Here is a 13,023-nt window from a genome sequence, read left to right as displayed (position 1 = left end):
ATATACGCATGTTGCAACAGAAACGATACGAGCAAAAACAATGGTAGACAACGTCTTAAACGACAGACCCGACAGAGGTAACAACTATCACACTTTGTAGAACCAACTTAAGCACTGTTAATACCAATTACCATCAATATTACATACAATCATATTGAATATTGGTAGTAATGGTAAAGGGAACAACTTGATACTGTGTAATTTGTATGATGACACCGTTGTTTTTATTAAACATTAGCTACAGCGGAATGACAAGACCAAGACCAACTGAGATGACGATGTCAACAACAAATTATGCTTTGCGAAAATTACCAAGAGACTACCGGATTACCCCTAGACCTTCATCATATGTACCTATAACAAACACAGACAACTCGAGACAACGTAAGCGATGCCTATACGAATCCAAAATATACCCGGGACTTATGATCCCATGTCCTACTTCGCGATATCGAATGCCTCCTTATCGCCAACGTTATCAAGAAAATGATGAAGTTTATGATCAGGTAGATGACGAAAACCCGGGGACCAATGAAGAAATTGAAGATAAAGGGGATTATCCAGAGAATCATGATAACCGTGAGAATCAAAACCAAGATGAATACGAAGAAGAAAACCCACAACCACTAAATGCTGATGAGCAATTTGAACAGTTAGTAACTAGAGTGAGATGTAAGGGTAAAAAATGTACTCAGAGCAATAATAGTAAGTACAAAAATGAAGAAAATGAAGAAAATGGAGAAAATGCAAGTCTAGAAAATGAATATGAAAATGAAAATGTAAATGAAAATGAAAATGAAAATGTAAATGAAAATGAAAATGAAAATGTAAATGAAGAAGAAGAAAGTCAAGAAGAATCTCCTGATTCTAAAGAAGAAGAGCAAAAGCCTTTACCTAAACCAAAACCTAAGCCAAAACCTATTCCCAAACCTAAAGGAATTAATCCCAACCTTCATCATCCTTTAACAGTAGTTCATAATTACCAACCGGCAAATTTCACAAAGATTAAAAATAAAAATAATGATGGAACAGACATAAACAAAAATAAAGACAATGCCGAAGAAGAAGAAGAAGAAGAAAATGAAGAAAATAGTCAAGAAAGTAGACTTGAAGATGTAGAAGAATATAATGAAGGAGATGACTTACAAGATGATGAATATTACTATGATGACGAAGAAGAATATGATCAAACACCAAAGAAACCCAAAATACCTCAAAAATTAACTAATATAGATGATATGAAATTCAAAGGAGAAGGAGACGAACCTTCAGAAAGTATATCTAAAAATACTGTACTAAAAAATGTTTTAAAAACTAATGATTTACATAAGCCACATCATTTGGAATCGACTCAAATATCACATAGACCAAAACCTTATGATTCAGCCGCAGAAGCTTACACTCGGATAAAAGACAAAAATAAACCTCAAGACCAACAAGTTATGCAAATGGCTATTCATGAAACTACAGTTGCTTTAAATTTAGTCGACAAACAAAATAATAATAAATACAAATTGCCAACTAAGACTGACACAACAACGGTATCGGCTAAATATAAGCCAAGACCAACTATCCGACCAAACATTTTAAAAAGGTGAGACTTTTACTATGACTTAACATGAACACATTTTAGGCGTTCTTTAATAAAAATGTATCACGTAAGTAGACAAATTCAAAGGTAAAATATTTTTAAACAAGTTTTACTTATAAAGGACGCCTAATTCAACGTATAACTTTACTAAAACTTCAATTTTTTTAAATTATTGTAGTAGATTTAATAAAATTTGAACATATGACCCTTATAATAGAAGGCATGCTATATAAACTAATTTTAATATGAATTGTAGACCCCAACAGATTTCTGTTCCGTCCTATGCTATTGAACAGACTGTACAACCAATGACCACTGCTAAAACCATTACTTCCACTAGTAACCGTAATGGAACACAATATGATCCAGCTTTCTATAGTATTTATGATGACGATTCTGAAATCTACAAAGATGTTGGTGAGTTAGTTAATGTTTCTCATAGATTATATATTTGATAAATTGATTTTTTAGGTTCTATTATAATCATCACTATTTTAAAAAAAATTATTTATAGATTATGGTCAGTTTACCTTATCATCAGTAAACAACAATAATAATAGAATAAAACCTCAGCATCAACCGCAGCTTCAATCTCAGCCACAACTTCAGCTTCAGTCTCAACCTCAACAAGATACCTATAGAGTCGCGGCACCTTTGCAACAACCCACACAAAGATACCAAGCAAATACATATGTACCCGAGTATAACCTTAAGGCTAGTATTAATTAGTATTATATATATTCTTAGGTTGATATTTTATAAATGGAACATTTAACTATTGAAGTACTGTTGTATAATATGACGTTATGGTACGTTATTAAAAAATTAATAACCACAAGTAAATTAACGTTATACATTTATACCTGCTACAATGAACTTAATCAGACTTCAATATTTCAAAATAATTATTATTTATGTTAATGTTACGACCGATTGAATTGTTTACAGATCACTGAAGAAGAAGCTCAACGAGAGCAACAGACCAAAGCAACCTACAGGTGAGAAACCATTTTTTTTTCATTTTAATTTCGCTTATGGTTAGGTAATTATATTTTTGGTTAGATAAGTGGCTAAACAAATTATTATTATTTTATGATATATATATATATACATATATAACCACAGAACTGCAACGACATGTAAATAAGGCCGTGTGGATTTATTATTATTAAAATAATATATACGATGTATAAGTTAGTGGGCGTATGATTTGTTTGTACTATATAGTGTTTATGCAAATTAAATGTAAAAATAATGTTAATGTAATAACTAAAAAAATTGTACATAATATGATAATGCGGTTTTAAATTGGAATGGATTTTATATTTTCTAAAACAAGTCTAATCTTCAATGATATTGACCTAATGATCTTTGAATGCAGATTCATTATAACTATTAAACTATCTAATAACAAAATTATTTATTAAAATTATATACTCTTTCACTGCCTTATTTACATAACATACAATGACTAAACTTACCAACTTTACTTCTAATTTTTTTTGTACATACTTACTCTTAATATTGTACATATAATTTTAATTAGGTCAACAGTCGTCGGTGTAAGTCCCTTCGTACCGGACCGCTCAAAGTTTAAGTTCCCCGTGCAGACTTCTACCCCCACTAGGTTCACATTTCCTACAACAACACCCATACCATCCACATTACCTTCTACTACTCTTTCAACAATGCTCTCTTACCCATCAACTCCTTCATTGTTTTTAAGACCCCCGTCGCCTCAAGGCAGCTATTTCTGGACAACCATGTCCACCACCCAAAAATCAAAACCTACGCCTCCAGACTTTAGAATAATCGTAGATCCTTACAACACCACACAATATGATGTAACCACACATCGTGGTACTGTTAAGACTACACCGTTCAAAGTCAGAACCACCCAAGCTCCAACTACCACCTCCACCACACCCAGTACAACTACAACAACATCGACAACTACTACTCGATCGGTGGATTTCGATCAAGAGTACGATGTTGTAGTTGAAGATGAGGGGACAGGTTATATTGATGATAATTCAGTAGAAAAAACTAGTACAACGTCCTCAACTACTAAAGCCCCGCTAAGGTCGTCAGAATTAAAAAATACTAATGATTATTCAAGAGTCAAGAGCGGTCCGAGTATTCAGCCAGTCACGGTACCAGCACCCACAAGCAAAACAGTAACAGAATGCCGAGAGTGCAACGAAAAACCATCAAGGTATGGAGGATTATTGAGGGTCAATTCATATCAGATTTTATCAGAAATAACTCATAAATTCTAATATTTATCTTTGCTAGCTACTATAAAAATGCCAAAAATATGTTTTTATATCCTCAAACAAATATCAATGCATAATTATATGTATAAAAATATGTATATAAAATATGTACCTATAACATTATTAGGCACAATTAAAAAACATTACTGGTAAATGTCATTTTGAGTAAAAGCAATGATTTATTTTATTGTTTTATTGTAAACTGTTCTCTTATTCGTAACAACAGAGTTATTAATTTATGAATTTATTGCCACTTAACTCGCGACTCTTGAAAATATGATATGTATTCAGCTAGTAGATTAAATGAATGAGGTAACTCGTTCGTTTCTTATATAACATAGTAACTAACAATAATGATTCTTTTTTCAATATCAATTAAAAACTAAAAGAAAATATCAAAATTAATTATTACGTACACTATTACTATTGTATAAATAAAATATATTTAAATTTTTAAATTTTAAATAAATTATATTATTTTTTCAATTTTTTTAACCTAACCTACAAGGCTACAATTTTAACATAAAATAATATTGAAATGAGATAGTGAATAAAAATTAAAAAGGATTTAATAGTGATAATAAATTTTTAAATAAGTAATAACTGTAATTCAGCATACCTACACACTGTAAACATCTTAGGTAATTTATTATAATATTGATTTTAACGTTTCAACAAAAGTTTTATATGGCGATACTATACTATCTCTTACTTTTCAAACCCGCTATCGAACAACTAGTTACATAAACGATTTTTTAAAAATATCAAGTTAAAAAGCTGTTCGTACTAAAAATTTGGTATGCAGGGGCGTAAACATGGACAAGGGGTCTGATTATCCTTTTTGTTTTTAATTTTTGGTGAACCTACCAAAATTTAATGTAGTTTTATATAATTTACAAATCCATTATGATAATCTAATATCTAAATAGTAAATTAATTTAAGAATTCAATAAATTAAGGTAATTAATATTTATTATATTATAGTTATGTGTCATATTAATTATAGTTTTAGTTTCGGCAATACTGGCACCAATTTTAAATGCTCATAAAATTATTATTTTAATGTAAATAACTAAATTTTAAATCAAGTTGATAAATTTACTGATATGCAATGACTCGTGTTGACTTTAAATAATAAATGTATAAAATGTCAAAACTTGCAAATTGCAATAGCGAGTTTTGAATGGTGGAGGGAATTATAAGCTTTTCAGCTTTTTAAGTTTTTTTCTGAATTTCCTATTTATTGTGGTTTTTTGTTGCACTCCATATTTTTGCAATACCTAATAAAATAACCCTGCACTCTATAATTGCTTTTTGATAAAAGTGTTTTAAAAAATGTTTGCATTCATGAGCTTTGGTGCATTAAACTGTAAAAACAGTCACTACTAAAATTACAAAAATAACGCCACATATATGGCCACTAATTGTAATTCAACTTAAAGGCCTTTGGTAATTTTATGTACATGTGTATGTATTCAACAGAGGCAGAGTGCGCGGAGGTGCCACATATACGACAGCAAGCACTAATGATATCGATAGAGGAACTCCTGCAGTTGGGTATGTTAAACTTGATTGTTATTTGTCTTAACTATTAACTTAATACACTTTATATTATTCACTTGTTAATTGTTATTTAACAAATATAATCTTAACAGGAGAACAAGACCGACATTAAAGCCATCTACATCCATTGTCAGTAAGGTTTCAGAATATGTAGATGTATACAAATACGCACCAACGAGGTAATATTATATTTGATACAAATTATCGATAAAAATTTAATATTTACATTTTGAAATGTAATTTTAGGCCTGATCCAATTTATCCGACGCCACAACCCGATAAGACTGCTGCGAAATGTAGAAAGGACGTTTGTCAACTACCAGACTGTAGCTGTGGTGGCAAAGAAATACCGGGTAAGATATCACACTTGGAAATGATTGCCTATGTAAAAATTACACTATTTACGGTATAAAATATTTACTAGGCGATATGACACCAGAAGAAACTCCGCAAATTGTTTTATTAACTTTTGATGATTCGGTTAACGATCTAAACAAAGGACTTTACACCGATTTATTTGAAAAAGGCAGAGTAAATCCCAATGGCTGCCCGATAAGTGCTACTTTTTACGTATCGCACGAGTGGACAGATTATAGTCAAGTACAAAATTTATATGCTGGTGGTCACGAGATTGCCTCGCATTCAGTTTCGCATAGTTTTGGTGAACAATTTTCACAAAAGAAATGGACAAAAGAAATTGTCGGGCAAAGAGAAATATTGTCCGCTTACGGTGGAGTCAGACAAGAAGACATACGAGGAATGAGAGCACCATTTTTAGCTGTATGTCGAAACAAAATTATTTTTTTACGTTATAATTACATAAATGGACGTTTAACATATTGAAATTGAATTATAGGTGGGAGGCAATAAAATGTTCAAAATGTTGTATGACAGCAACTTTACTTATGATTCTTCTATGCCAATTTACGAAAACAAACCTCCTAGCTGGCCATATACACTTGATTATAAATTATTCCATGACTGTATGATACCACCATGTCCAACCAGATCGTACCCAGGTAAAACAAAATTATAATTTATAGAGTAAAAATGATGATTAAACAACAAACAACATCATGTTATAGGAGTATGGGAAGTCCCTATGGTTATGTGGCAAGACTTGAACGGAGGCAGATGTTCCATGGGAGACGCTTGTAGTAATCCATCAGATGCCGATGGAGTACAAAAAATGTTAATGAAGAACTTTGACAGACATTTCACTAGTAACAGGTAAAGTTATCTTAAAAGCTTGGATTTAAATAAACGTCACAATGTTTCACTAAAATTTGAAAACCATTTTGAAAAAATTCCGTTTATTTTAATACAACCAAGTTCGTATTCTTAAATAATAGCGCAGGAAAAATGTGAGAAATATAAATATTTTGCTCCGGGATGGGTTTGGTCATGCTAATACGTGCTAATTACGTGCTAAATAATTGCATAAAAAAAATTATACATTTTTCGTTTTGGTGTTGTTCGGAACAATCACGTCATTTTGGCGCAAAAGAGGAACACTCCTTATATTCTAATTATTATTTTTCGTACGGAGTGTTTTTAGCCGTAAGTGCGGTCACTTGTACTGGCCGGTGCTTGCACTCAGAACACGTTTTGTGACTGAATGCAATCACCGCGTCACACCAATCCACAAAATAAATATCTTATACATTATAAAAACTACTAAGATTTATAAATTTAGAATAAATTAAACCATAATATTTATTCGCCAACATAATATTATAATTTAAATATACATGATTACATCACTAGTTTCGTGTTATAGGGCTCCATTTGGACTGTTTTACCATGCGGCTTGGTTTACGCAACCTCACCACAAAGAGGGCTTCATCAAATTTTTAGACAACATCGTGAGCATGCCTGAAGTTTGGATCGTCACCAATTGGCAAGCCATCCAATGGGTGAGGGATCCCACATCAATCTCAAGATTACAGTCGTTCACACCGTTCCACTGTGACTTATCGGTAAGCGTGAAACACTTATTTGATAAATCATCTACATTCTACTTAATAGAACACTTGATTAAATTCTAAATTCAACGTGTATTCTATGAATGGGGAAAAACGATTACATAACTAACTATTCGCCATTCAGTATATCTGTAGGCTACAAACAAATACTATACAATAAGTCTACGACAATACGGGAAACATAATGTTAATGGCTGGCGACATAACGATAATTTTACAAGTGGCTGCCTATACAAAATACGCCATAAGTAGACAACCACTAGTGAAATTGATCGTCATAGACCACAGTATCATCGAACAAATTTACCGTATTGTCGTATATAGTATTAGTTATAAATCAAAATATAATACGTGTATGTATCTTCTACCTTTACATGACTTATGTAGGTACCATTGCTTGTGTATTATGGGAAGTCAATTTATACATTATAATATCTACTATAAATTATAAAATTATCTATAGATTGTATATTCATATAACTTTTATTTTTATTATCTCAAAGGAGAGGCCAAAGAAGTGCAACAATCCCAAAGTGTGCAACCTGTGGCACAAGTCAGGCGTCAGGTATATGCGCACATGTCAGCCATGTCCAGAAATATATCCATGGACGGGAAAGTCTGGAATCAGGAGTAGTCGGATTGACGACGGTAGCGAATAAACCATCATCATCAATAGGCCAAAACGATTTAGAATTATTATTATTATTATTATTATTATTATTATTATTATTATTATTATTATTATTATTTTTATTTTTATTACTACTATTGTCAATATGAATATTATGAAAAATTATAAACATGTGACCACTTTTTCACATCGCATTTTGGCACGACGTTGAAAAACTGATTACATGTACAACATGCAACATACGCTCAATACGACAGTATATCAACTGCTTTAAAAAATTATAATTTATTACAATTTTTTTTTACAAATTTGGTTTAAAGTATAATAGTCTTCATAGAAATTATAATTCTCAATTCTCAAACAATCGAATAAATATTATATGTGACCTATTATAGGTATTTGTATTATTGTTTTTACTTATAATTTATAAATATAAGTTTTATACAATAAGTATAAATTTAAATACATATATTATATATATTATGTATATGTATATATTATAATAAAAATTCATTTTGTATAGCTATATTTTGTAATTATTTATAAAACTCCTAAGTCAAAAATGTCGTCTATAAAAAAATATATGTGGGAAGTATCAAATAATATTATTAATGTATGATTAATTGTATGATATTTTAACAGTTACCTACTCAGTAGTACTCATTAGGCATAATATTAGGGTTTTTTTATAGGAAAAGTACATAATGCAATATTAACTTATAAACATATATATGTATATGTAATACATATTATGTAGGTATATAATAATAAATTATATATACTTAGAAAATGTCGTAGGTACGTACTAATTTGAATTTATATATATTTTAATCTAAAAAAAATTGTACATAAATATATATTTTAAAATAACGACTTTATTATTATTTACATACTACACATCCAAAGCTAGTTTAAATTGTTCATTGGTATATGAGTAATTAAGTAAATATATTTGAATTAAAGAATTAAACACCATATTTGAGTAGTATATAAGGTTAAGGTTGGTTAATAGTTAGTATTATATCTAAATAACTATATCTGGGACTTATATCTAAATCAATAAGAGATATTTGTGGGGGGCTAAGCCCCCCCTAGTTGCGCCAATGGTTAGTACAAAAATATGTTTGTATCTTCACGAACTACACGGTTGAACGCTACAGTGGGACGAACGTTTAAGATATGTTTAGGATCTCGACATCTCCTTAGAATACATTTATATCAAAGACAAACAAGACGTAGAGAAAATAAAGAAAACTATATTATTTAATATAACACGTATACCAGACAAATGCATTTACCTAATGTTAATTTAATATAAATATTTTAGCAATATTATACTAAAATATTATAATTATGTTGGTATACCTAGTATTATTAAAATTATGTCTATAGCACAGGCCACAGACTAATATTATATTATATATTTATATATTTAGTTCTTAGTCCGTGATGGTCTATATTAAAAGTTGTACACTTGTACAGTATAGTTGTACATCTAACATTTCATAATTTGGCACCCTTAATGTGCCGGTTCCATTAATATTTAACTATATGTCTATATGTATAGATAAAATAACTAATAAACTAATGGCCAAATATTCCGATCAGTGTCTATTATACAATAATAATAATAATATTACCTACACATTTAGACACTATACAGCTGCAGTGACGGCGTGGGAAGATTATTGTGAGACAATTTTTTCACATTAATGTTTTATGTAGTAATGTGGTGGTGGGTCGTTACTAGTTTGTATTTATTTACATTAAACTTTACAACTGCCCCCCCCCCCCCTTATGAAATTTTTGGACAGTGAATTCGTATGAGTTTCTTTTTTGTGTTCAGCCAACTTGGAATAATTATAATTTGTGTGTTACCACCGATTCACCGTGTACCGGATCGTCTATTGCCACTAGCTGCCGCTCTAGGAGATAGCGGGATCGAGACGGCGTGCGGATTGTGGTAACGGATATAGTAACCCGCGATGGCCGTAGTGGAGAGGACGGACCCGGCATTGACACCTAGACGTTCGCGCTGTTCACTGGGGAGCCGGACCAAGAAATTCCTCAGGCAGATGTTCTGTTGTGGTGCGATTGACCACGCGACAATTAGATGAGTTTATATGGTTTTATTACGATTATTTGGGCACCGGATTTTAGACGTCCCCTCCCCTCCCCCCATCATTAAAGCGCTCGAGTCGTCCGCGTTCGTACCGAGTTCGTTCCGCACTTTTTTGTAGTAATAAGTAAGTAAACGTCGGACCTTTTCACTTTTGTATCCGGCCAACACCTGTTGTGTTCATCGGACGCCGGACAAAAGTCTGAATTCGTTTACGTCCGCCATAATGCTCGTTTGTCCTAAGTAAATGTTGCACATTTTGTATCCGACTGGAAGCTATTGTCGTTTTCGCCGGCACCCGGACAAACCGTCTGAATTCGTTTACGTCCGCCATGTCTAGCGTTTGTACCGAGTTAGGGCAGGTTTGCCGCGCGTATTTAATTTACTGTGCAGCCGTCTTAATTAAGAAAAAGTGATGCTAAATTAAGTAGAAAAAAATGTTTTACTTGAATATTAATAGATTTTGTTATATTACAAATCATATTTTTAGTATTAATTACAAATTTAACTATATAAACTTAAATCTATACAGAAAAATATTAGAAATAAAAATCAGTTTTGACTAAAATTTGAAAAAATGTATTTATTTGTTTAATTTTAAAGATTATTTATGATAAAAAAAGATTGTAGTGTTTTGATGCATAAACAAAACGTGAACTATAAAAAAAAATATTATACAAGGTGCGAAGAATGTTATAATGATATCAGGAAATCTAAACTGTAAGGCATCCCTCCACTTATCTTGAGCCATTTCGACCACTGTTCATACGTAACGGTAGTCAGTATTTATAAATACCGATAATCGGTTCTTAACCGGTTAAAACATTACGTTATTATAACGTTTTATGTTAGCTGAAAAATTGTCAAGGTAACCGATAACCGGGAGTACAAATAGATTTATAATAACGGTAACCGATTATATAGGTTCCTCAAAATTCCGGGAAATTACCGGTTTCCGGTAAAAATCGGTAACCGGTTTCAAGCCCTGAATTTTTACTCAACTTTTTCGTATGTAGGAACCTAATATTTAATTGTTCTGTATTTTGATCAACGATAAATACTAGTGCGTCAAACAAGTCGATCGAAATATGTATATTTATTTTAAAACTATATGAGAATGCACACCATCTGAAATTAGAAAAGCTGCTAAGAAGTTAGGTACGTAAAATGTATGATGAAGACCGGTATGAATTATTTGATAACGAATGTATACATTTTCAGTGTGTATTAAAGACACTAGAAGACCGGATCTGGCAGTCAAAGAGAGCCACTATACTTGCGATACTTTAACTGGCAATCTTACGAGTATACGACTTTACGAGAGGTCCATAGGCCATAGGACCTCAAGTTTGGTGATCAGAGCTAGTAGGCTTAGTGACCGACTACAGTTTACTAGTCAATAAAGTTTCTTAGGGGTTAACCATAGGCGGATATTGGGGGGGGGGGGGCTTAAGACCCCCTGAATGTAACAAACCACACTAGATGTGTCACATTTGGTGAAAAATTATTTATCTTAATTCTAAGGAAAAATAAATGTAATATTTAAAAATTTATAATAAGAAATGAATTGAAATGTATACCAAACAATTTAAAGAAGATGCTAATAAAAAGTTTTTCCCAACTTTCAAGAAAATAACTTTTAATGTCACCCTTCAAAGGTAGGTACCAACTAGATCCAATTTGCAATCATAAATTATCACCAATATGTTGAAGAACAAAGCATTTTTTCTACCATAAAACACACATAATTTTAAAATCTCAATACGCATTAATCGCTACGATCAGAATTTAAAAGACTTTACCTATAAAAGTATAAGACGAGTACAACCGTACATAATGCAGATCGATAAATAAATCATCGTTAAAATATTGTAATGCAATTATAGTATACCTCTGCGTTATAACGTAGGTACAGTATTGGTGTATCAATAATAATAATAATAATAATGGTGTTCAGAAAAATAAACGGGCCCGAAATCCAACCGATGCTGCCGGTCGATTAATAATAATATTATGTCGTTAGTATAGCTGGCTACTAATAAACATGTTTGTTTTAAATTATCGGCGACGGCCTAAGACGAAATTCGGAATCGGCTCACTTACAATTTATTCTGACTATACCTACACGCGAAAAATTTACCTGTCAAAATGGCTGAATCACATAATATCGAAACAACCACCCAAGAAATCGAGAAAACCGTAGAAGACGTCATAAAGAATATCATCAACAACATCGAGTATGATATAATGGAAACACAACTTAGCGTATTTGACAACTTCCAAGAAGAGCCTACGGTTGCGGATTTGGCGGGCCTGTTGTATTATGCGACCCAGTTCACGGGCGGTGACTCGTCGGAAACCCTTCAACCGGACGACGATTCCAGTACTGGACCGGTTGAATGGATCAAAGAAGACGTGGACGCTGTGCCAGTGATTCAGGCGCCTGTGGAAGCGCCCAGTGACGAGGCGGAGTTCGTCACACCGGCCAGGGGAGCTGAGGTCAAGAACAGCTTTGGAGACTTGATCGGCTGGCTGGACCCGGGGGCAACGCTAGCAAAACGCGCAGTTCCACGCAGACGGGCGGCGGCGAGAATCGCGTCCGCTGCGTGGACAGGTATCACCAAGGCCGTACGCGTTTTCTGCTGTTGTTCCCCGAAGTGAAACCGTCCGAAAGTTCCCCCCTGGCTGAGGGCAGCGGACAAGGCAAGGCGATGACGTGGGGTCGAGATTTAGGTACGTGACAGTGCACTTTTGGGGTGTTCGGCGGTAAGTCACCGATACACGTTCTCCAGCCTGCACCGGCGGTAGCGTGACGAGATCGCGGACGTCGTGCGCTCGAGGTCGCCGACACGCGAGAC

At 32.9% G+C, this 13,023-nt stretch overlaps 1 protein-coding gene across 1 annotated transcript in view; it reads left to right on the top strand.

Annotated features, from left to right (window-relative positions):
• LOC132946223 (putative mediator of RNA polymerase II transcription subunit 26) overlaps positions 1–8,572 on the top strand; it is a 51,323-nt gene extending 42,751 nt beyond the window's left edge. The window contains exons 5-18 of the mRNA XM_061016105.1: positions 21–77; positions 239–1,594; positions 1,848–2,008; positions 2,106–2,305; positions 2,540–2,589; positions 3,138–3,806; positions 5,350–5,424; positions 5,523–5,609; positions 5,677–5,783; positions 5,855–6,210; positions 6,287–6,449; positions 6,516–6,660; positions 7,211–7,409; positions 7,919–8,572. Of these exons, the coding sequence (XP_060872088.1) occupies positions 21–77; positions 239–1,594; positions 1,848–2,008; positions 2,106–2,305; positions 2,540–2,589; positions 3,138–3,806; positions 5,350–5,424; positions 5,523–5,609; positions 5,677–5,783; positions 5,855–6,210; positions 6,287–6,449; positions 6,516–6,660; positions 7,211–7,409; positions 7,919–8,074 (3,781 nt within the window). The 3' untranslated portion in view covers positions 8,075–8,572. The remainder of the gene's footprint in view (positions 1–20; positions 78–238; positions 1,595–1,847; positions 2,009–2,105; positions 2,306–2,539; positions 2,590–3,137; positions 3,807–5,349; positions 5,425–5,522; positions 5,610–5,676; positions 5,784–5,854; positions 6,211–6,286; positions 6,450–6,515; positions 6,661–7,210; positions 7,410–7,918) is intronic.
• Positions 8,573–13,023: the final 4,451 nt, after the last annotated feature.

This window comes from Metopolophium dirhodum, chromosome 6 (assembly GCF_019925205.1).
Source record: "Metopolophium dirhodum isolate CAU chromosome 6, ASM1992520v1, whole genome shotgun sequence".
Taxonomy (NCBI): domain Eukaryota; kingdom Metazoa; phylum Arthropoda; class Insecta; order Hemiptera; family Aphididae; genus Metopolophium; species Metopolophium dirhodum.
The sequence above is the reverse complement of the archived record's forward strand: the minus strand, read 5'-3'. Positions and strand labels throughout refer to the sequence as shown.